This window comes from Bos grunniens, chromosome 18 (genome assembly GCF_055505025.1).
Source record: "Bos grunniens cultivar Pamir isolate PY7600 chromosome 18, Bosgru_T2T1.0, whole genome shotgun sequence".
NCBI lineage: Eukaryota > Metazoa > Chordata > Mammalia > Artiodactyla > Bovidae > Bos > Bos grunniens.
The window spans coordinates 47,681,947-47,706,484 of record NC_141182.1 but is presented as its reverse complement, the minus strand read 5'-3'; the positions used below and the strand labels follow the sequence as shown (position 1 = coordinate 47,706,484).

General features: G+C 40.4%; 2 protein-coding genes across 3 annotated transcripts in view; both read left to right on the top strand.

Moving 5' to 3' along the window:
* Positions 1-8,152: 8,152 nt before the first annotated feature.
* On the top strand, positions 8,153-23,119 carry LOC147353747 (uncharacterized). Of its 2 annotated transcripts, XM_086352081.1 has the most exons (3): positions 8,153-8,280; positions 9,056-9,128; positions 20,607-23,119. In XM_086352081.1, the coding sequence occupies exon 3, from the start codon at positions 20,685-20,687 to the stop codon at positions 22,146-22,148; it is 1,464 nt and encodes a 487-aa protein (XP_086208207.1). In that variant the 5' UTR covers positions 8,153-8,280; positions 9,056-9,128; positions 20,607-20,684; the 3' UTR covers positions 22,149-23,119. The 2 variants fall into 2 exon arrangements, with proteins under 2 accessions (XP_086208207.1, XP_086208208.1); XM_086352082.1 differs by lacking the exon at positions 9,056-9,128.
* LOC147353745 (zinc finger protein 566-like) overlaps positions 8,153-24,538 on the top strand; it is a 42,105-nt gene continuing 25,719 nt past the window's right edge. The window contains exons 1-2 of the mRNA XM_086352241.1: positions 8,153-8,280; positions 9,056-9,128. Coding sequence (XP_086208367.1) covers positions 9,096-9,128 — 33 coding nt within the window. The 5' untranslated portion in view covers positions 8,153-8,280; positions 9,056-9,095. The remainder of the gene's footprint in view (positions 8,281-9,055; positions 9,129-24,538) is intronic.

The following is a 24,538-nucleotide window of genomic DNA, read 5'->3' as shown; positions in this document are numbered from 1 at the left end:
TTCCTCTCATGACACATGGTTCAAACCCTTCCATGACGCTGAGTCTAAGAAACTATACCACTGTATTAGTTTTCTACTGCTGCTACTGCTGCTGCTGCTGCTAAGTCACTTCAGTTGTGTCCGACTCTGTGCGACCCCAGAGATGGGAGCCCACCAGGCTGCCCCGTCCCCAGGATTCTCCAGGCAAGAATGCTGGAGTTGGTTGCCATTTCTTTCTCCAATGTATGAAAGTGAAAAGTGAAAGTGAAGTCACTCAGTCGTGTCCAACATTTAGCAACCCCATGGACTGCAGCCAACCAGGCTTCTCTGCCCATAGGATTTGCCAGGCAAGAGTACTGGAGTGAGTTGCCATTGCCTTCTCCAAGTTTTCTACTACTGAGTAACAAACAATCATAAATGCAGTGGCTTAAAACAATAAAAATTAATCACCCTACAGTTAGATAGAAGTCTGCCATGGTTCTCACTCGGCTAAGTAAGAAGAGCAAGGTGTTGGCAAGGCTGTGTTCTTTTCTACAGGCTCTAGGGGAGAATTAATTTCCTTAAGTTTTCCAGTTCCTAGAGGCCACCAACACTCCTGGGCTTGAGGCTAACTTCTTTGATCTAACCAGCAACTTTGTATCTCTCTAACCATTCTTCTGTGATCACATCTCCCTGCAACTCAAATTCAGCTGGAAAAAGTCCACTGACTTTAAGGATCCAAGTGATTAGTCTGGGCCCAAAGAGATAGTCTAGGATAATCTCCCCACTTCAAAATCCTTAATTTAATCCCACTTGCACAGTTCCTTTTGCCTTGTAATTAACATATTCATAGGTGCCCAGGGTCTGGACAGGGACATCTTTGCAGGGACATTATTCTGCCTACTCCAACCATTCTTAAATGTTCTATCCTTGACTTTCCTCTTTTCAAAGGAATACTCAAAAGTCCACCTCATTCTACCCCAATACTACCTCTCCAACACAGCTGTGAATCCAATCAGAATAAGCATCAGTATCCCCTGTACCCATGTTTATGCCCATCATATTGTAATAAGCCCTAGGCTCCTTGGTGATCTCTCTTTACAGATATTATATTCCCCATCAGTTGGACGTCCCATTTTCTCATCCCTCAATTCCTGAGACATTCCAGTATGCCCTCTGGAATTCAGAGTAACAAACCCCTCTTTTATCTTCAACCACTTCCCTGAACAATCCTTTCACCTTTCTGGGTCTAAGAGAAACGTGGCTTTCTCCAGAGGACTCCTATAGCCCTCTCAATGTTTTCCACCCGCAACAGCCTCTTGCCACTGGGTCTTTAAGTGGGGCAGGTGTTCTCCTTGCTCTTATTACTTTCAGACTTTCTTCTCCACAAACGCTCTACCTTTGAATTTCATGCCAAGAGACCATATATAACTCCCATAACAGCCATACTGTTGTTGACATCTACCAAGTACAGGGTATTTCTTTCCCTTTGTTTTTTCAAAACTTGAGCTCATGGCTTACCCTGTACAATGCTATTTGTTCAGTTGCTAATTGTGATTTGTTGTTCAGTGGACTCTTTTGCCACCCCAGGGCCTGCAGCCCGCCTCTTCTGTCCACGGGATTTTTCAGGCTAGAATACTGAAGTGGGTTACCATTTTCTTCTCCGGGGATCTTCCCAACCCAGGGATCCATCTCGTGTCTCTTGCATTGGCAAGAGGATTGTTTACCACTGAGCTACCCAGGGGAGCCCATAGACTACTACCCTTCTTTTATTCTTGCAATTTCAGGACACCTACATATGAGCCTGGCTTACTCCTTACCGGTACAACCACTTTTCCTTCTCTCATGGCTCAGTCCCGCTACCATACTGATAGGTTGTTATTTCTCCCTCCCCAGCTGCTGTTCCATTTCTTTACTCATATTTACAGAAAAACTCTTCGAATATGTGGTCTACAGTCTCCCATTCCTCTAGCCTCATTTTACCTTATCCTACTCCAATCCAAGCAGCCCCCACAGAAACTACTCCCCACACCTTCACGAAAGACTGTGAAGGTGACTAAATGCAATGCTGAATTCCTTGTCTCTGGCCCCACAGCTGCTGCCACCTTTACCACCTTTACACACACGTTCACGACTTGGTGATACAGTCACAATCATACATGTGCACAGTCACATCTAAAAGGTCCATTACAATCACATACAGCTCTGGTCCCCATCGCACTATACACACACATCCATCCACGGTACCCATACCTTGCTCCTGCACCAATTTCACACAAGCACCCAAGGTTCGCTGCCAGGATCCCTCGAGCGCGTGGATACACACACGCAACTTCCCACCATCGTCCCTCCCACATCCCATTGCTGGTAAAGCCTCAAACTCTGAAAACTTTAGCCCCTCACTGCCCTCCCCCGCGGCCTGGGCCTTTCAGGGTTCACTCCGCTCCCAGGTCTTAGACTCACCCGACTTTAAGGTTCCCTCAAGCTGTGGATATTCCTCAGGGACTCGCGGGCTATCCCTCCTATGGTCCTGAACCGGCGAGGGTGCGGACAGAATGTTGCCTCCGGTATGGTGGACACTGGGAAATGTAGTCCGGAGCCTGGACAAACGTTTAAAAGCCCAGAGGTCTCAAATCACAGACCTTGGTCTTGGACCTTATCCCTTCGCTCTGCAGAGACCATCGGCCTCACATTGCCTCATATCTGTGGCAAAGCGTCAACCAGTTCCAGGCCGCGTCTAGAACACAAGTTTCAACTTAGGACTCCACGCAGCTCTTCCTCCACAAACTGGTACCCTTCTGTGGAAACTAGGACAAGAAGCCCAAGCCATCTTTCGACAGAAAGTAGCCGTGAACGCGAAGCCCCCTGGGAAATGTAGTCCAGAGCTGTGGACATACTTCTGGAAGGAGGGTGTAATTCTCATCACAAGCTCACCTCCTGGGCATCTGACACACTGGTTGGCAGAAAGGTCCTGAGTCTTGGCCTGGACGGGAGGACACTTCTTATTCCACAATCCCTGAGGGTTGGATGAAGGGGAGGATTTATGGGGCACCACTGGAAAAGGTCAGTTTTCATTCCAATCCCAAAGAAAAGTGAAAATGAAGTCGCTCAGTCGTGTCCAACTCTTGTGACCCTATGGCCTGTAGCCTACCAGGCTTCTCGGTCCATGGGATTTTCCAGGCAAGAATACTGGAGTGGGTTACTATTTCCTTCTCCAGGAGATCTTCCTGACCCAGGGATTGAACCCAGGTCTCCCACATTGTAGGAATGTGCTTTACTGTCTGAGCCACCAGGGAAGGCAATATCAAAGAATGCTCAAACTACCACACAATTGCACTCATCTCACACGCTAGGAAAGTAATGCTCAAAATTCTCCAAGCCAGGCTTCAGCAGTTTATGAACTGTGAACTTCCAGATGTTCAAGCTGGTTTTAGAAAAGGCAGAGGAACCAGAGATCAAATTGCCAACATCTGGTGGATCATGGAAAAAGCAAGAGAGTTCCAGAAAAACATCTATTTCTGCTTTATTGACTATGCCAAAGCCTTTGACTGTGTGAATCACAATAAACTGTGGAAAATTCTGAAAGAGATGGGAATACCAGACCGCATGATCTGCTTCATAAGAAACCTATATGCAGGTCAGGAAGCAACAGTTAGAACTGGACATGGAACAACAGACTGGTTCCAAATAGGAAAAGGAGTACGTCAAGGCTGTATATTGCCACCCTACTTATTTAACTTATATGCAGAATACATCATGAGAAATGCTGGGCTGGATGAAGCACAAGCTGGAATCAAGATTGCCAGCAGAAATATCAATAACCTCAGATATGCAGATGACACCACCCTTATGGCAGAAAGTGAAGAGGAACTAAAAAGCCTCTTGATGAAAGTGAAAGAGGAGAGTGAAAAAGTTGGCTTAAAGCTCAACATTCAGAAAACTAAAATCATGGCATCTGGTCCCATCACTTCATGGGAAATAGATGGGGAAACAGTAGAAACAGTGACTGACTTTATTTTGGGGGGCTCCAAAATCACTGCAGATGGTGACTGCAGCCATGAAATTAAAAGACGCTTACTCCTTGGAAGGAAAGTTATGACCAACCTAGATAGCATATTCAAAAGCAGAGATATTACTTTGCCAACAAAAGTCCATCTAGTCAAGGCTATGGTTTTTCCTGTGGTCATGTATGGATGTGAGAGTTGGACTGTGAAGCAAGCTGAACACCAAAGAATTGATGCTTTTGAACTGTGGTGTTGGAGAAGACTCTTGAGAGGCCCTTGGACTGCAAGGAGAGCCAACCAGTCCATCCTAAAGGAGACCAGTCCTGGGTGTTCATTGGAAGGACTGATGCTGAGGCTGAAATGCCAATACTTTGCCCACCTCATGAGAAGAGTTGACTCACTGGAAAAGACCCTGATGCTGGGAGGGATTGGGGGCAGGAGGAGAAGGGGACGACAGAGGATGAGATGTCTGGATGGCATCACGGACTCGATGCACATGAGTCTGGGTGAACTCCGGGAGTTGGTGATGGACAGGGAGGCCTGGCATGCTGCGATTCATGGGGTTGCAAATAGTCGGACACGACTGAGCGACTGAACTGAACTGAACTGGGGCAAAAGGGGAGGAGTGTCCGCTGTCTGAGAAGACATGGGAGCACCTCCTCCAGTATCCTTCACAACAGCAAACACTTACCTTGTTCCAATTACACTTAAAGTGGTTTAAATTAATTTTCATGGTTACATTAGTATTTTGTAAATATTATTCATGTCTGAGCTATTATTTTTGCTGAAAATAATACTTGCCAGCTCTTTTTCACTTGCATCCTTTTTTATTATCGTTTATTTTTTTATTTTTAATTGGAGGTTAATTCCTCCACAATGTTGTTGGTTTGTGCTGTACAACATGAATCAGCCGTAAGTATGCATGTGTCCCCTCTCTCTTGAACTGTGCTTATCATTTAGATGTCTAAACTTTCTGATGGAGGAGTAATTCTTTCAATATTTTCAAAATCATCAGGTAATCTTTAAATATTTTAATTGTGAAATTGAAAATACCTGAAGAAAAGTACATAGAATGTGTAAATTCAGGGTAACATCATACAAGTGGAGAATCTTGGAATGTTGGTAACCTTGTTGGTACCTCAAGGAGAAATGCCCACCCCCTCTGATCATTTCTGATCCCAAGACACCAACTGACCACTGTCTTGTTAATATAATAATACCTTGATTTGTCACTTATCTATCTTTGAAATTTACATAAATGCAATGAAACTGTATGAATTTGCTTAGTTGTTAAAACTCCTAACTAGATTAACTCAAAACTCCACACTAAAGGCTTTACAGAAGGAAATATATGCCAATTCAGGTATAAAAATTATTTTCCTCAGTTTCTATGGCAATGCCAGACTCCAAGATTAACCCTCCCTCCAAGGTTCAAGGATTCACTGGGAGAACTCCAGCAAAACAATACAAAGCAAAATCAGCAAAAAGAAAAGGTGCACTGGGCCAACTTCAGGAAAAACCAGCCCCATGTTTCCAAGGGGATCCTTTCCCAGTGGAGTCACAAAGGCCATTAATTCCCCAGGAATGAATTGTGACAGTACATGTGAAATGGTAACAACCAGGGGAGCTCGTTAGAAACTCAGTATCTAGTATTTTCATTGGGGCCTGGCTGCATAGGCAGGCTCTGCCTGGCACATACCAGAATTTCAGACTCTCAGAAGGAAAGCAAGTATTTAGCATAAATTATATTGTTTGAACAAACATTGTAGACATACTGAGCCATTCTTATCAATTAGGATAATAGTAATCTTCTCAAAATCTTAAGTTCTAGTTGTAAATCAAGAGCCAAACTTCAATCAGGCCTTTAAAGGATAAGTTTTCTCAACTCTGCTATGTTAACCTTTTCCTGCATACTACTGTCATAAACAAATGGCTTTCAACAACATCAAAAAAACTACAAAGTATGTAAAAAGCCAAGAAAAATCAAAGCATTCCCAAAACACAAGGCAAAAATCAGGAATACTTCAGGTGTTCTTAGGTTGTTGTTGCTTAACTTCAGTCTCTGCCTCTTTCCTCATATGGCCTTTTTCTATGTCTTCTCATCTTCTGTTTATTGTAAGTGGATTTAAGTCACATCCAGATAATCCAGGATAATCTCACCTAGATATCCTTATCTTAATTACATCTGTAAAGACCCCCCCCCTTTTTTTTTTCCCCAAATAAGGTCACATTCACAGGTCTTGGGAGTTAGGATGTGGGCATATCTCTAGGATGCCACCACTTAATCCCAAAAAACCTGTTACTATATTTAGTTTTATCTTAATAGATTTCCATAGAATTCTCATCTTGCCTTACTGATCTCAGAGGTTTAGCAGAGCAAAGACCAATGACCTACCCACTAAAACTTATTCATTCTAGTTTTATCTTAGTAAATGACAATTCTGGCTTCTTGATCTAAACATATGTGGGTTGGCCTAGGTTCCTCTTTTTCTCTCATTTCCCGCATCAAATCTATTACCCAATCCATTTAGCTCTATCTTCAAAATGTATCTAGAATCCAACTAGTTCTCATAACTACCACTGCTATCACCCTAGACTGAGTCACCATTATCTCTTATCTGGATTATTCCACCAGCCCATTGGCTAGGTTCCCTGCTTCTTTTTTTTGTCCCCCTACACCCTACTCTCTACTCAGCACTCCAAATGATTTCTTTTAAATATAAGATCATGTCACTCTTCTGTTCAAAACCCACTATTGCTTTTACATCTCACTAAGACTAACCAAACTTCATAAAATATTCTCCATAATCAGTCTTCTCATTAGCTGTTTCACCTCATTTACTATCTCCACTTTGTCACACTGTCCTAGTTGCTGCTCACTAATATACCAGGCTTATGGCTTGTTGTTGTTCATCACTCAGTCGTGTCCGACTCTTTGCAACCCCATGAACAGCAGCAGTCTGTCAGGCTTCCCTGTCCTTCACTATCTCCCGAAGTTTGCTCAAATGTCCATTGAGAGGCTTATGTTTAACCCACAGCATTTATGTTTAGTTGTTTTCTCTGCTTAGTGCTCTTTATCCAAATATCTTCAAATGTCACTACTTCTGTTTTTGATTAAATATCTCCATTTGAAGAGGAAATGAGGCTGAGAGGATTCAGATTTTTCCACTATCTCAGCCACCCATACAGTGACCCACAATCATGTGATCTCTCTCTCTCTCTCACACACACACATACACACACACACATACACACACACACACACACACACTTACTCCCAACCACACAAGCCCACAATATGACCCTCAATCCTCACAAAACCACTCATAATCTTGATGCTACCTCTCCCTCACCGCATGCAGTCTCTCTTTCATTCAACTAACCCCTAAATGTAGTCACACTCGCAATCTCATCATGGTCTTACACTGGGACCCTCCTTTGCCCACTCTCTCATGTGTCTGGACTTGTGAATTTCTCCCCTTTAAACTCCCGAGGCTGCTTTGGTCCCAGACACTCATGTTGCACATTGTGGAACCCACATTATGGGTTGTCTCTTCTGGCTCCCTAACACGTTCCTCAGCAGCTTGTCTCAAGGGCATCTGAGCGCTCCCAGATCAAAGCGTAACCCTGAGCAGCCTCCTGTGCATTTAGCTGAGGCCAGGCCCCGCCTCAGAGCCTAGGGAACGCAGTTTACCTTGGCCGAGTCCGTCCCGCCGTTGGCGAAGTCCTGGACTACATTTCCCGGGACGCCATGGGGTCACTATGCCGCAGGGTGACTGCCAAAACCTGCGAGAGCCGCAACAGAAACTTGAGGCTGGGCTGTGTCAAAGAAAAGTTGCACCAAACAAGTTAAACACATAAGGAGAACGTTATTAAAGACTATTGCAATAAGGAAGAGAGATTTACCTCAACTTGGTTTGTAACAGTCGCTCGGGGTTTATAGCCAGTGGGCAGGGTGATGGAGTCAGTGGAGTCAGCTTGACTAAAGTGTGCTCATGGAATCCTTGTCAGCTGAGACTCGCGGAAGCCTCAGGCGCGCTGTCAGGTCCAGGTTCCTCGCCACGGGGAGCTCAGGATGAATTGGAGATAGCTTTTAGCAGCCTCTCTCTCGCTCTCCCTCTGTCTGGACTACATCTCCCAGAGGCCTCTAGGCTTGGTGCTCCCTCCCGCGAGAAGCAGACCTTCTCCTGAGGAGTGGGCGGGTTTTTCTGGCGGGTAGGGGCAAACAGCCTCTGGGTGCTGTGGGAGCTGCTGGGCTCTTCTATTTGTTTCAAGTACAGTGGAGCGGCGCTGACCAGACAGACCTGAGGAATCGTAGGTGAGATGGGTTGGAGCTGGGCGTGTCTGGAACCTCCGGCCTCTACGGGAGCCAGCCAGCTGGAAAGGGGAGATTGTGAGGAGTGTGTGTCTTATTGTGATTGTGTCTCTGTGTCTGTGTGACCCTGTACCAAACTGTAAAGGCGGGGAGGCGGGCTTGATTTGCAGTTATAATGGTGCGTGTGTGATGGAGTTTAACTTTGTGACCGGGTGTGGCACTGTTTGTGACTGTGAAGTTCTTTGACTGCGGTTGCAAAGATGTGTATCCACTTTGTGTGTGTGTGTGTGTTTCTGAACATTTGCTGAGCGGTGGGCGTTGGGTGGCTTAACTGAGATTTCTGTTTCCCCTTGGGGGTGTGTTTGTGATATTGTTGGTGGGTAGGGTGCGTCTGAATTTGTTGTCACTGTGTCCCCATGATGGGTGTCAATGGGAATGTGAGTACCTGGGGGTGCCTTTGACTGCGATCGTGACTGACTGTTCCCAGAGTGTGTATGATTGAGTGGCCCTCTGGGGTGCCTAAGTGCCCCGTGGTATGAGTGAGTTTCTATGATTATGTATCCATATAGCACTGTAGGTGTGGGGCGCCTTTGTCTTTGTGACTCCAGAGCTCTGTTCCCAGGAGTTGGAGCCCAGGGGCAGAGTCTGTCCAGAACTGCAAATGACCCTGCGCTTCTGTCATGCTGGTATTGAGCAGGACGCTAATATCTGTAGATGGTAGATTGACTTGGACTCACAGAAGAACCTGATTTTTCCTGACTGCTTTCTCCCTCCCCAGCTCTGCTCTACTTGCACAGTCTTCCAGAATGGAGTAAAGAATGCCTGTTGACCACCCACAAGGCACCTGCGAGGTAGCTTATCTTTTCCCCTTGTTTCCCGAAATTCTCTTTTCTTTGTCAAGATATGACTTGCTTTCCTTCTCTTGAAAATTTCTTGCCTGTCAGGTGACCTGATCCATGGAATTTTTTTCCTTTGAGAAATGTGATTTGCTCTAAACCCCAATCCACACACATGACTTTCTCTTCCTAATTTGCCAAATGATTTAATTTTTCTTTAAGCTGTCTTAAAAAACCTTTTTTATTATAAAAGTGAAATTATCTTTAATTACAAACATACAGCTATCCTCAATGAAGAAAATTAAATTTCCAGTTAAAACCAAAGCTACCTTTTTGATAGTTTCTCCCTAGTATCTTTTATGTACACATATAAAATGTGGTTTTAAAAATGGAATTTATTCAGTATTTACCATTTGTAGTATACATTTTAACATAAAATTATATTTAAGTATTGAGAGGGTAACAGGTAGGAAGGCTAGGGTCCCCCAAGCAGAGGAAATAGACTGCAAATGTCAGACCTTTTTTTTCCTTCTCTATACAAAATTCAAAGGATGTTTCTTTTAAAATTCTGTGTTGCCATGACACCTGTTTCCACCTGAACTTAACTTTTCTCAAACCTTGAGCTTACCAATGTGTTTTTATTATGGAAATGTTTTTCTTAAGGTATGTTAATGAACTATGTATTTACCTTAGACTCTGTCTTTTTTCAAGTTGGTTCCACCTAAGACTCAGAACCGATAGTGGCTCAACAAACCAGTATGTTTTACTCATGGACATGTTCTCTTAAGCTATGTTAATGAGACTATGTATTTGCTTGGAAACCTGCCTTTCTTCAAGATTCATGTCAATCATTTTATGGCCCAGGGTGACTCACCCTTCAACAAACATTTAGGGAGCACCCACTCTATCTCGGAGAAGGCAATGGCACCCCACTCCAGTACTCTTGCCTGGAAAATCCCATGGATGGAAGAGCCTGGTGAGCTGCAGTCCATGGGGTCGCTAAGAGTCAGACATGACTGAGCAACTTCCCTTTCACTTTTCACTTTCATGCATTGGAGAAGGAAATGGCAACCCACTCCAGTGTTCTTGCCTGGAGAATCCCAGGGACAGGGGAGCTTGGTGGGCTGCCGTCTATGGGGTCGCGTAGAGTCGGACATGACTGAAGTGACTTAGCAGCAGTAGCAGCAGCAGGGTAGGGATTCAATTTCATTTTATCCCCCAAATGGGTATCCAGTTGCTCCAGTATCATTTATTGAAAAGTTCATCTTTTTTACACTAAGCTGCAGTGCCATTATAGTTACAGAGGTGGTGCTAGTGGTAAAGAACCTGCCTGCCAATGCAGGAGACATAAGGTTCTATCCTTGGGTTGGAAAGATCCTCTGGAAGAGGGTATGGGAACTCACTCCAGTACTCTTTGCCTGGAGAATCCCATGGACAAAGGAGCCTGGTGGGCTACAGTCCATAGGGTCACAAAGAGTAGGACATGACTGAAGCGACTTAGCACACATTATGGCGACTTTATATTTTGTTCTATTGCTCTGTTTGTCTCCCCTCACAACAATACTATGCTATTAAGATAGCTGTTAAGTATTCATTGTGACTTTGGAATAATATTTGGAGCATATCCTCTTACCTTCTTGTTCCTTAAAGAATATCTTGACTGTTTGTGTCCTTTTCATATCCATATAAATTTTTGAAATAGCTTGGTTCTACTCAAACATCTTTTGAATTTGATTGGATTGCATTGTATCTATAATCATGTGAGTATAAATTTGAGAAATCTTCTAATAATAACACTAACCTCTCAATTGATATTATGTCTTCTACATGTTTTTCAGCAAGGTCTTGCTTATCTCCTAAAATAATATTTCTTGGCAAATAGGAAGAATTTAATCCATTGTAGATAGTATTTCCTTTCTGCATTGACTGCCAGGAATTTGAGCTCTTCACACGTGATCAATTATAGCACATCTTAGCCTGAGATTTGATATTGAGTACCTATGATATATGATCTTTGTGTATGATTTATTTTTTTCTTTTATTCTTAGCCTCCTCAAATACATTTTTGAAGTGAGGGATATAAAAAGGAGATATAGACTTAGAATCAGCTATGTATTGTTTAATAATTTTATTTTAATAACATTCAGGTCCAATCAAGTCTGTTGTGTATGGTTCCTTTTACTGTTCTCCCTATGTTATATTTCTTTTTTAAATACCCTTTCCACTTTTCTTTCCCAATCTCCTCAAAACCTGCCCCCCTCCACAACTATTCTCCATCAGTTAATTTCTGCCTTTGCCTCTTTGCCATCTATTTTCAATATCACTTTAGTTTAAATATAGACTACATCAGAAAAAAAGAAACAAACCATCCCTAAGGTTTTTTCTTTACTTACACTAGTCTCTGTAACATGGTGTAAAAATTATGGGCTCTAGTGTCAAATGTGGTCTCTAATCTCAGCTACACCACCTGTGAGCTGTTTAACCTGTGAATGAGAGGTTCTCATTCTCAACATTGAGAATGAAAGGTGTGTAAAACACTTGGTTGTCGTTCAGTTGCTAAGTCGTATCTGACTTTTTGCGGCATGCCAGGCTTCCCTGTCTTCACCATCTCCCAGAGCTTGCTCAAACTCATGTCCATTGAGTCAGTGATGCCACTGGTACACTTGGTACACATCAGAAATTCAGTAAATATTAGCTTCCCTTTCCTTGATTTCCCATTCTTGGGATCTCTAAATCAATTATGGTATAAAGTGGTTGCCCAAAAGTCTTTGGGTAGGTCTTGAAGGATTTTTTTTTTTATTGTTGAGGTTTAATCAACATATAACATTATATTTGTTTCCGGTGTACAACATAATGATTCAATATTTGTATATACAGTTGACCCTTAACGTGGGGGTTAGGAGCACTGACTCTGCATTAAAAAATCTTCATATAACTTATAGTTGGTCCTCCATATCCATGGTTCCTTTGTATCTGCATTCTCAGATTTAATCCACCACAGATCCTGTTCAGTTCAGTTCTGTTGCTTAGTCGTGTCTGACTCTTTGCAACACCATGGACTGCAGCACGCCAGGCCTCCCTGTCCTTCACCAACTCCCAGAGTTTACTCAAACTCATGTCCATCGAGTTGGTGATGCCATCCAACCACCTCATCCTCTGTTGTCTCCTTCTCCTACCGCCTTCAATCTTTCCCAGCATCAAGGTCTTTTCCAATGAGTCAGTTCTTCGCATCAGGTGGCCAAAGTATTGGAGTTTCAGCTTCAGCATCAGTCCTTCCAATGAATATTCAGGACTGATTTCCTTTAGGATGGACTGGTTGGCTCTCCTTGCAGTCCAAGGGACTCTGATCCTGTAGCACTGTAGTATTTACTACTGAAAAAAACACCACATATAAGTGGAACTAGTCAGTTCAGACCCATGCTATTCAAGGGTCAACTGTATTATAAAGTGATCACCACAGTGAATCTAATATCCATCAGTATACAAAGTATAAAAATTGTGTTTTCTTATGACTTTTAAGATTTTCTCTCAGCAATTTTCAAATGTGCAATACAGTATTATTAACTATATACCATGCTATACATTGTATCACCAAGACTTATTTCATAACTGGAACTTTGTACCTTTTGACTTCCTTTACCCATTCCACTCCCGACCCCATCTCTGGCAACCAACAGTGTGTTCTCTATATCTATGAACTTGGTTTTTGTTTATTTGTTTAAATTCTACATATAAGTGAGCTCATACAGTATTTTTCTTTCTCAGCCCTCCTTACTTCACTTAGCATAATAGTGATACATTACGTTGTGTATTGCCTACTTGTTAAACTATTTAAATAGTTTGTATTATCAATTTGATTTTTTTTTTTTAATGTATTTATCTGGCTACGTTGGGTCTCAGTTACAGCATGCAGGTCTTCACGGCATCATGCAGGATCTTTCCTTGCAGCACACAGACTCTCCAGTTACAGCTCGTGGTGTCCAGTTGTGGTGTGTGGGCTCAGTCGTCCAGCAGTTGCAGCACATGGGCTCTTTAGTTGTGGTGTATGGGCTCCAGAGCACTTGGTAGTTGCGGCATGTGAGATCTTAGTTCCCCGACCAGGGATTGAATCCAAGTCCCGTGCGCTACAAGGTGGAATCTTAACCACTGGACCACCAGGGAAGTCCCTGTCTATTTGAATTTTTAAAATTTATGTCTTTGTGCTTTACTTGTGCCATGTTTTGATCACTTCTTTTCTTTTAAATCTTTGAATACCTGCTCAAATATATCAGTATTCTGAAGATAGCTGTATTCGCTATTCCTTTCATTACAAAAAAATATTACAACAAATTTGAAAACTACAGAGAAGCACAAACAAGTAACAGAAGTTATCTGTAATCCTGTCAATTAAAGACAACTGCTGTCAACACTTAGAATTGTTTTCTAAATGTGATCAGACTCTGGCTACTGACTTGTAACCCATCTTTATCATGCCAAAATACAATGTGAACAACTGTCCATGTTGTTATACATTTATCTTTACCATGAGTTGTAATGGCTTCATCATGTTACCATTTTACCCAGCGCCCTTTTTTAAACATGGTTTGCTTACAAATTATTGCCATTATAAGCAACGAGCAGCTCTTAGGCTGAATGCTAGTGTTTTCCTTTCTAAATTTTATTTTTAGTTAAATTATAATTATATATATAACTAATAATTTTGTTATAAAAAATTTTGTGTTATGAAGGGGTTCATATCCATGTAACTACAATCCCCAATCCTAGGAACCTACCCAGGCTCATCACTGCAAATGGTGACTGCAGCCATAAAATTAAAAGATTCTTGCTCCTTGGAAGAAAAGCTATGACCAACCTATACAATGTATTAAAAAGCAGAGACATTAGCCAACAAAAGTCCGTCTAGTCAAAGCTATGGTTTTTTCAGTAGTCATGTATGGATGTGAGAGTTGGACTATAAAGAAAGCTGAGCGCCGAAGCATCGATGCTTTTGAACTGTGGGTGTTGGAGAAGATGCTTGAGAGTCCCTTGGACTGCAAGGAGATCCAACCAGTCAATCTTAAAGGAAATCAGTCCTGAATATTCATTTGAAGGACTGATTCTGAAGCTGAAACTCCCAATACTTAGGCCACTTGATGTGAAGAGCTGACTCATTGGAAAAGACCCTGATGCTGGGAAAGATTGAAGTCAGGAGCAGAAGGGGACAACAGAGGATGAGATGGTTGGATGGCATCACCAACTCCATGCACATGAGTTTGAGTAAACTCTGGGAGTTGGTGATGGACAGGAAAGCCTGGCGTGCTGCAGCCCATGGGGTCACAAAGAGTCAGACAATGACTGAGAGACTTAACTGAGGTATCTACCTGAAGTACCCAAAGGTAGCCACTGTTATCAATTAATTATTTATCCTATTAAAAAATGCATATACATGGGTAATTCCTTTGTGGTCCCGTCATTAGGACTCTAAACTTCCTAACCACTGCAGGGCATCTAGGTTGATCCCTGGTTGAGGAACTAAGATCCCACATGCCTCGAGGCATGTCCCCCCCAAAAATGCATACACATGTAAATGTGTATGTGGTACTGTTTTTCATTGAAAAATATTTCTGTATAAAAAGAATTATAAGTACATCCTGCAAAATGTGGAAAGTAACTGCATTATAAGATTGGTCCAAGGATTGAGTTGGTTCATGTAAAACCCTTAAAAACAGGGCCTAACCACTTACTTGGTGTCATTTAGTAGTTAGGAAACCTATGACAAACCTAGACAGCATATTAAAAAGAGACATCACTTTGCCAACAAAGGTCCATAAAGTCAAAGCTATGGTTTTTCCAGTAGTCATGTACAGATATGAGAGTTAGACCATAAAGTAGGCTGAGTGCCAAAGAACTGATGTTTTTGAACAGTGGTGCTAAAGAAGACTCATGAGAGTTCCTTGGATTGGACTGCAAGTAGATCAAACCAGTCAATCCTTAAGGACATCAACCCTGAATATTCATTGAAAGGACAGATGCTGAAGCTGAAATTCCAGTACTCTGGCCACCTGATGTGAAGAGCTGACTCATTGGTAAAGACCCTGATGTTGGAAAAGAGTGAAGGCAACAGGAGAAGGGGGCAGCAGAGGATGAGATGGCTAGATAGCATCATCAACTCAATGGACATGAATCTGAGCAAACTCCAGGAGGTAGTGGAGGACAGAGGAGCCTGGATTGCTACAGTCCATGGGGTCACTAAGAGTCAGACAAAACTTAACAACTAAACAACAACAGTTACTGTTACTGTTCTGAAGCTTACTTTTTTATTCTTTGTGGAGAATTGTTCGTTTAAGTATAGAGCTCACTTAAATTACTTCATGTAAGGCCAAATTTTATAGTACTGTGGTATGTTTAATGATTTTATGGTTTTTATTTTATTTTATTTTGATTTTATGGTTTTTAGAGATTTAGATTTTATATAGTTAAATCACTGTGGCAAACATTGCTCCAGTGAACTTCTATGTACATGTCTTCTCTAAGGTATATACTAATAGTGAAATTATGGAGATAAAAAGTACACATACTTTGTGTGTGCTGTGTGCTCAGTTGCTCAGTTGTGTCTGACTCTTTGCGACCCCATGGACTGCAGCCCTCCAGGTTCCTCTGTCCATGGGGATTCTCCAGGCAAGAATACTGGAGTGGGTTGCCATGCCCTTCTCCAGGGGATCTTCCCAACCCAGGGATCGAACCCAGGTCTCCCACATTGCAGGCAGATTCTTTACTGACTGAACCACCAGGGAAGCCCATACTTTAGCCCAGGGAACACATACTTTAGACTTCAGTAAACATTTCTAAGTTAAACTTCACAGTGACTTATTCACTTCACAGTATACCCAACTCTCTTTGTCAGCCCTGTTTTTCTACTGCCGTTTAGGTTACTTTTGGCTCCATAAGGCAGAAAGATGCAATTGCAACAAATAGAATAGAGGGTTAATTATTTCATTTAATTTAAGCTGGTTATTCTTAACTTTTGTTACTCCTGTCTGGGTCCCACCTCTAGCAATTCTGGTTTAACTGGTTTGGGATAGAGCTTGGAAATCATCAATTTTAAAAGATCAGCAGGTGGAGAAGGAAATAGCAACTCACTCCAGTGTTCTTGTCTGGGAAATCCCACGGACAGAGGAGCCTGACGGGCTATGGTCCATGGAGTTGCAAGAGTCAGACACGACTTAGAGACTAAACCACCACCACAGCAGAAACCAGCAAACCCACACACTGTAAAGCAATTATCCTCCAATTATCCAATAAAAAAAATAAAGATCACCAGGGACTTCCATGGTGGTCCAGTGGTTAAGAATCTGCTTTCTAGTGCAGGAGACAGGTTCGATCTCTGGTCTGGGAAGATCCTGTATGCCATGGAGCAACTAAGCCTACGCCCACAACTACTGAGCCTGCACTCTAGGACCCACAAGCTGCAGCTACTGAGCTGTTGTGCTGCAGCTACTGAAGCCCACTTGACTAGAGCCTCTGCTGCACAACGAGGGAAGCCCCTGCGGTGAGAAGCCTATGCATTGCAACTAGAGAGTAGCCCTTGCTCAGCCAACTACGGAAAGCTGGCACACAGCAACAAAGACCCAGTGCAGCCAAAAAATAAATTAAAAAATTTTTAAAATAAAAGATCATCAGATAATCTAGTGTGCTGTCACAGTTGACAATGACTCAAGCTCATACAAGATGACTAGACAAACATTAAGATTTAATTGGTCTGGAGTGGGGTTCAAGTTTTAGAACATTTTTTTTAAAGCTATCCAATTGATTCTAATAGCAATCAGAATTCATAACCACTGGCTTAGACAAGGTATGATTCATTTTCTGGAGCTGATGGAAAAAAATTCTTGTAGCAAAGTAGGACAGGGATGATGTTGAAGGAGGCAATCAGTAATATCTGTCATACCTGTACTCTTGCCAGCAGTTAACATTATGAAACTATCATTGTTTGGTCCTTTTAATGGTGTTTTGGAACAATACCTAAAGGAAATGGCATACATATATGTTTAATCAGCAGTCTTCATATTCTTTTCAAAAGCAAGGTTTGAGTTTTCTGAATCTTATGTATTTTAACATTTTTATATTCTGTTTTTATCTTCATTAATTTTTTCCTGCTTTTTTTTTTAGTTTCTTGCAGTGCTGAATTCAAATCAGTTTTTAAAAAAGGAGTTGAATGTTATTAAATTTTCTTTTGAGGGGGGTAGTTTTCCTGTGTCCAGGTTTTTTATATGTATTACTCTCCTTTTCATTTTATTTTTAGGTATTTTATATTTCTATTTAGGCTCACATTTAACATGAGAATTACTTAGGACTGTGCCTTACTTTGTTTTGGGTAACTTTTAAATTTTGATTAATTTAAATTTTTATTCAAATTGCAGAAAAGTTACAAGAATAATACAAAGTATTCTTGGGTACTCTTTGCTCAGGATCACCAGTAGTTTACATTTTATTCCATTTGTATTATCATTCCTGTGTGCATTTGCAGTTGTTCTCTGTCTCTATATATGCATGCATGCACACTCACAAATACACAATACACACATTTTATCTGAACTATTTAAGAATAAGTTGTAGAATTTGCCCCTTTACCCTTAAACACTTCACTGTGTTGTTTCCTAGGGACAAGAGTATTCTTTTACATAACCACAATATAGTCACTAAAATCAGAGATTTTAACAACAGCGCATTATAGTCAATATACAAATTTTTTTGCTAGTCCCAATAATATTCTTTGTAGCAGTTCATCCTACCCTCATCCCTCACCCTTTCTCCCTGATTCACTGACCAGGATCACACATTGAATTTACTTATCATGTCTCTCTCTAATCTTTAACCTGGAAGATTAAAGATGTCTGCATTTCATGATGTAGACGTTTTTGAAGAGGATAGGCCATTTATTTTTTAAAATGTCACTTAGTTAGGATTTGTCTTATGGCTCCTCATAATTAACTTTCAGGTTATGAATTTTGTGGCAGGAATACCCCAAAAGTGATTGTATCCATCTCAGGACATCATAGAAGGGAGTATGTGATATTGACTTGTCCCATATTAACTTTGATGGCTGGTTACGGTGGTATCTACTATGTGTCTTCACTGTAAAGGCAGTAGTTGTCTCTTTGTAATTAACAGCTAATTAATTTATAATTAATAGCTGAGAGATATGTTGAAACTATGTAAATACCTCATCACCAAACTTTTACCCACAACTTTTAGCATCCATTGATGTGTGGGATCCTTTATCCATTATTGTCTGGATCCTTTATTACTATGATGTTTTCAAGATGGTAAAATTTTAAAATCTCCATGATTTTGTCTGTATTAATTAGTTGGTATTCGACTGTGAAGGAGAGCATTCCCTTATCACTCACTTATTTGTTCATTTGTTATATCAGTATGTATTTGTAGATTTTCATTTATTCAGTGTGTTATATGATGCATTACCATTTATTTTGATACTCAAGTTATCCCAGATTTGGTCAGTGGGAGTCTATTCAGGCTGGCTTCTGTGTACTTTTGATTTTCCCCATGATTCTTTGAGCATTTCCTCTCTTTCTGGCCCAAGATGTTACAGGCTTATTTCTAATTACTCTCCTGGCTCCAGCCTGAAGTAAATAATTTCTCTAAACAGCCTGGTTTCTTGCTGTAAAGAATATTTAGAAACCAAGATCTGGGTGATAGGACTACAGTATTCAGTCTGGTCTTAATCCTGTTCCAGATTTGTATCTCCCTTCGCCAGTAGTTAAAAACCTGACTCTCATTATCCTCTTTATATTTACTAATTTTGTTCAATTCTATAATATAATAAAAATAGGTTTCCTAACCTATACTATAGTAACTATCAAACCTACTAAGTGGAGCTCAGTATTTGTTTATAGTTCTCTTTGTCTTCAGAATAAGGGTACATAGTTAAAATACTGTGTTCAAATTTATTTGAATTCATTTCTTAATCCCCTCCTTCAGTGTGGCTGTGTTATGCATTTGAGATACTTTTAGGTTCATTTGTTGCTGTTTGTAATCTGTTTGATTTTTTTTTTTAATCTGTTTGATTTTTAAAATTAATTTTAACCCATTCTTGTTGATTTGATTATATGAACATGATTCCAGTTAGAGCAGTATCACTCTGCTTCTATGACCCTTGCTTTAGTGAATATTATGTGCTCAATTGTGTCCCCTCTTCCCTAATTCATATGTTGAAGCTCTAACTCCCCAGTGAGGACTGCATGTGTGTATGCTAAGTCACTTCAGTCGTGTCTGACCTTTTGCAACCCTATGGACTGTAGCCCACCAGGCTCCTCTGTACATGGGATTTTCCAGGCAAGAATGCTGGAGTACGTTGCCATGCCCCCCTCCAGGGGATCTTCCCAACCTAGGAATCGAACCCATGTCTCTTACATCTCCTGCATTGGCAGCCTGGTTGTTTACCACTGTGCCACCTGAGAAGCCCCAAGACATATTTAGACCTAGTCTAAACAAGCTTGTTGTTTGAGTAATGCAGAAAAAGACTGGAGCTGAAATATTTTTACCTCTGGGAACTTGAGTTATTTATTTGTTCAAGGTCTTAATTGATGTCTCTGAATCGTTTTCCAGTCACTTTTAGGTCTTCCAAAATGATAGCTACCAAACACTGTAGCATTATTTTATACAACTGTGTAAATATATTATATGTGATTTCAGAGTCATTTCAATAACTATTGCTGTTCAGAGAACTCATCTATCTGCATCCTTCTTGTAATTTCCTACAAGTATCCCATTATCTCCTATCTTATCATTCCTTTTCTGTGACTTTAGAACTAAACTCTCAATTACTCTGCTGTGGCCTTTGCAAGTCCCCTTTTTTGTTCTCCCAAGATTAACCTCATAGACTTCCTAAGTAAACATGGATTTTATCAAATGGCATAAACAAACTATATTCTAACCACAAAAGAATCTTCCCTCTTTATTGCTAATTCCTGACTTATTCAGTTCATTAATCTTTCATCAAGATGCTGCTATATCTAGAGTAACTTTCTCTTCTATCTCCTTCAGGGATGCAATTTATGACCATCTATCCTAGAATTTTCATTCCTAGTATAGTTACTTAACGCTCTAAACAACCCTAAGAAATGAGTTAAATGACAATTATGCTCATTTTAAAATGTATGTGGCACTAGTTTTATCCTCTAATAAAATTGGGATGGGACCTGGACATATTTATAATTATTGAGCTTCCTACTTCTTTAGGGTGTTTTTATCTAAATCACTAGTTAGGAATGATTGACTTAATCTGTATTCCTAAATAAGTCTCTCACCTTCTAGTGTTTCTTCTCATTCTGTTTCCTTATCTGTTTGTCAAAATGTCCAATCATAAAGGAGAACTGTATAAGCCACTTACGTTTTATGAAAATGAGTTTAAGTCTTTTCATATCTATCAGAAAAGTTTAATTCTCCCAGAACACACACCAAAAAAGTGAATGTTTTTATATTTTCTTTCAGACTGTGAATCAAAGTTGAGACCAAGAATTATTTCTGAAAAAGGATATTTATGGAATAGAATCATCCTGGTGGGAGATAATGGAAAGACTTATAAAAAACAGCATTGCATACTCACATTTCAGAGGTGACTGGGAATGTAAAAGCCAGTTTGAGAGAAAACAGGAATCTCAGGAAGGACATTTAAGTCAAATGATATTTACTCCTGAAGACATGCCCACTTTCAATACCCAGCATCAGAGAATTCATACTGATGAGAAACTCCTTGAATGTAAGGAATGTGGGAAGGATTTTAGTTTTGTATCAGTTCTTATTCGACATCAGCGAATTCATACTGGTGAGAAACCTTATGAATGTAAAGAATGTGGCAAGGCCTTTGGTAGTGGTGCAAATCTTGCTTACCATCAAAGAATTCATACTGGTGAAAAACCTTATGAATGTAATGAATGTGGGAAGGCCTTTGGTAGTGGCTCAAACCTTACTCACCATCAGCGAATTCACACTGGTGAGAAACCATATGAATGTAAGGAATGTGGAAAAGCCTTTAGTTTTGGATCAGGCCTTATTCGACATCAGATAATTCACAGTGGTGAAAAGCCTTATGAGTGTAAGGTATGTGGGAAGTCCTTTAGTTTTGAATCAGCCCTTACTCGGCATCACAGAATCCACACAGGTGAGAAACCTTATGAATGTAAGGATTGTGGAAAAGCCTTTGGCAGTGGTTCCAACCTTACTCAGCATCGAAGAGTTCACACTGGTGAGAAACCTTATGAATGTAAAGGATGTGGAATGGCCTTTAGTAGTGGTTCAGCCCTTACTCGGCATCAGAGAATTCATACGGGTGAGAAACCATATATATGTAATGAATGTGGGAAAGCATTTAGTTTTGGATCAGCCCTTACTCGACATCAAAGAATTCACACTGGTGAGAAACCTTATGTGTGTAAGGAATGTGGGAAGGCTTTCAATAGTGGCTCAGATCTCACTCAACATCAGAGAATTCATACTGGTGAGAAACCTTATGAGTGTAAGGAATGTGAGAAAGCCTTTAGAAGTGGTTCAAAACTTATTCAGCATCAAAGAATGCACACTGGTGAGAAACCCTATGAGTGTAAGGAATGTGGGAAGGCCTTTAGTAGTGGTTCAGACCTCACTCAACATCAGAGAATTCATACTGGTGAGAAACCTTATGAATGTAAGGAATGTGGGAAGGCTTTCGCTAGTGGCTCAAAACTTATCCAACACCAGCTAATTCACACTGGTGAAAAACCCTATGAATGTAGAGAATGTAGAAAGTCCTTTAGTAGTGGCTCAGCTCTTAATCGACACCAGAGAATACACACTGGTCAGAAACCCTATGAATGTAAGGAATGTGGGAAGACTTTTGGTACTGGCTCAACCCTTACTCAGCACCAGAGAATGCATACTGCTGAGAAGCTTTATGAATGTAAGGCATGTGGGAAAGCTTTGGGGAGGGGTTCAGAAATTCAGCAACATAAGAAAAATCATGCTGGTGAGAAGCTCTGTGAATTGGAAACTCCATAACGTTGGAATTATATAGTTAAGCATACAAGAAGAAAATTCATACTAGTGAGAATCCCCACAAATGTAATTAAAGTACATATACCTTACTTTACCAGTTAGTCAGTCTGAGAAAATTCATACATAAAAAAAATTTTTTTAAACCAATCTGAATAAAATAGAAGATTTTTATCTAAATTCATTCCTTCACCATTTTCAGAAAATTCACACTTGTTAATATTAAAAATTGAAAAATCTTTTATTGTATGTTGCCTTTATTTTAAACATTGAAATTTATTCAGGGGCTAACCTTGCTACTTTCTTTTTAATGTTCTTATTTTTTTGTGTATTATACAGAATTACTGATCCATTTCAAAATTATTTTAAATTATTATTGAGGGTCTAAATTTACCCTTTTTCTCTCTCCCCCATTTCTCATACTAATATCATTTATCCAATAACCATATCTATTTTTATATTTTTGTTGTTTGATAGTATATTTTTATACATATAAAGCTTAAATATCACTTCAGTATTTGTTTTCAAATTTGCATATCTGTGTTTGTATCTGTTTTTCACCCTGTTTGTGTTAAGTTATGGTTACTTTTACATATCCTTTAATGTCTTATAGATGTGTACTTTTTGTTTTGGAAGGTTTTGTTTTTCTTTATAAACCTTATACTGTTCTTTTTGCAGAACAATTTTCCTACATAAAAATGTAAATATGAGTTAAAAATAGATATAGTTATCTGTAATCTTACCAGTCATAGATAATCACTGTCAAATTTTTGAAACAAATCCTTTAAGATTATACCTGGCATTGCTTTTGGAAGAAATGTGATCATGCTATAACCAGCTTTTAATACTCTTTCTCTGTAAATATATTGTTACAATTCCACTGGCATTAAAGTATTTACCTGTTTTTACCAAACCCTTATTTTTGTCAAATACAGAAAAACTTTTTCATCATAAAGAGTTACTTTGTTGGCCCCTTTTGAATGTGTCTGCTTTATTTGTTGTTCATTTTAAAAGATAATGTGTGGGTCTCCTCTGCTTTACATGATTTATACATCATCCGTAAAATCTTACTTCCCTTTGGCTAACATCCCTGAACTTGGTTACTTCCCCAGCATTAACTAACTTGCTTATTCTTCCAGATCCTTTTATGTGCATATGTGATGTGTTTACGGTACTGTGGGCATAATTAGTGTGGTTCTGAAGCAAATTATGGGGATTCTACAATGTGCCTATCACATAATAAATACTTGGTTAATTTAGCCATCATCATTGTTATCTTCTCAGTCTTTGTTATTTATGGCAAAAGTTTTAACTGTGATCTCTACCTTACTCAACATCAAAGACATTATGAGGAAAAGACATTTATGTAAGTGAACATAGGAAAACTTTGATCAACATGTATCCCTTATTGAACAAGAATAATTTATCTTAATGGAGAATAAAGAATGTAAATTTAAGAAGGCAAAAATAAATCATAAAACTTTAAAAAATAGGATAGCTCTTTCATAAAAATCTGAACACTGAAAAATAACATTAGCCTCATAGTGGCATAAGATGCCCACAAGTAAACTTGGCATATATCCACAACAAATTGCCTCTGAGGTTGCTGTGGGATCCAGCACTATAGGCCAGTGGACTTGAGAGGAGTCTCACCCACCTGTGTATATCATGTAATAGGCAGATAGTTCTTGGTATATGGGCTGTTGAACCAGCAGGAGTCTATAAACTGGCCCCAGTCCTTCTTGGCTGCACTTAAGGTAAACCTGGAGAGTGCTGACTTCAGCAGACACCCACAGGAGAGAGATACTTTGTAGATGTTCAGATTTCCTGAGGAGAGATTACAGCACTCTGTTGAAGAAATAGGGAAGGGAAAAGGGAAAAAACAAACAAACAAACAAAAACCTTTGACTGCACTGGAAAGACTAAGATGAACTTTGCCAGCACTCAGGGCTTTATCTAAACAGAGCAAGGGAAGCAATTGCTGGTGTGTGCATGGGCAGCACATTGGAGACAGCTCAGACCTCTGTAGCTGACATGGGCCCCCTTGCAGGGCCCCCCTTGCTCCAGGGCCCCCAGCCTGAAGCGAGGGGCATGGTTCATAAAACAGAACTAGCTTGGGTCTGACCCTCAGGACTTCTGCTCCAACAACCTGGGATCAAATTCTGCCCCGAGTAGGGCAGTGACAGCTCTTGAGCAGAGGACACCTCACTCCTGACCCCAGCTCTAGCCCCTCCATCTCCAACCCCACCTCCTACCAAAGTGATAACTGTCAGCACACCCGAAAGAAAAATATTACTTGTGTCCATGATAAATCCAACTCTCCAAAGGCATTGGGTACCTGCAGAGTCTCTAGGGGTACTCATGTAAGAACATCTCTTCAAGGCTGCAATAGGTAA

Coding starts and splice junctions, on each gene's coding strand:
- LOC147353747 (XM_086352082.1), top strand. CDS start 20,685: ATGGAAAGACTTATAAAAAACAGCATTGCATACTCACATTTCAGAGGT.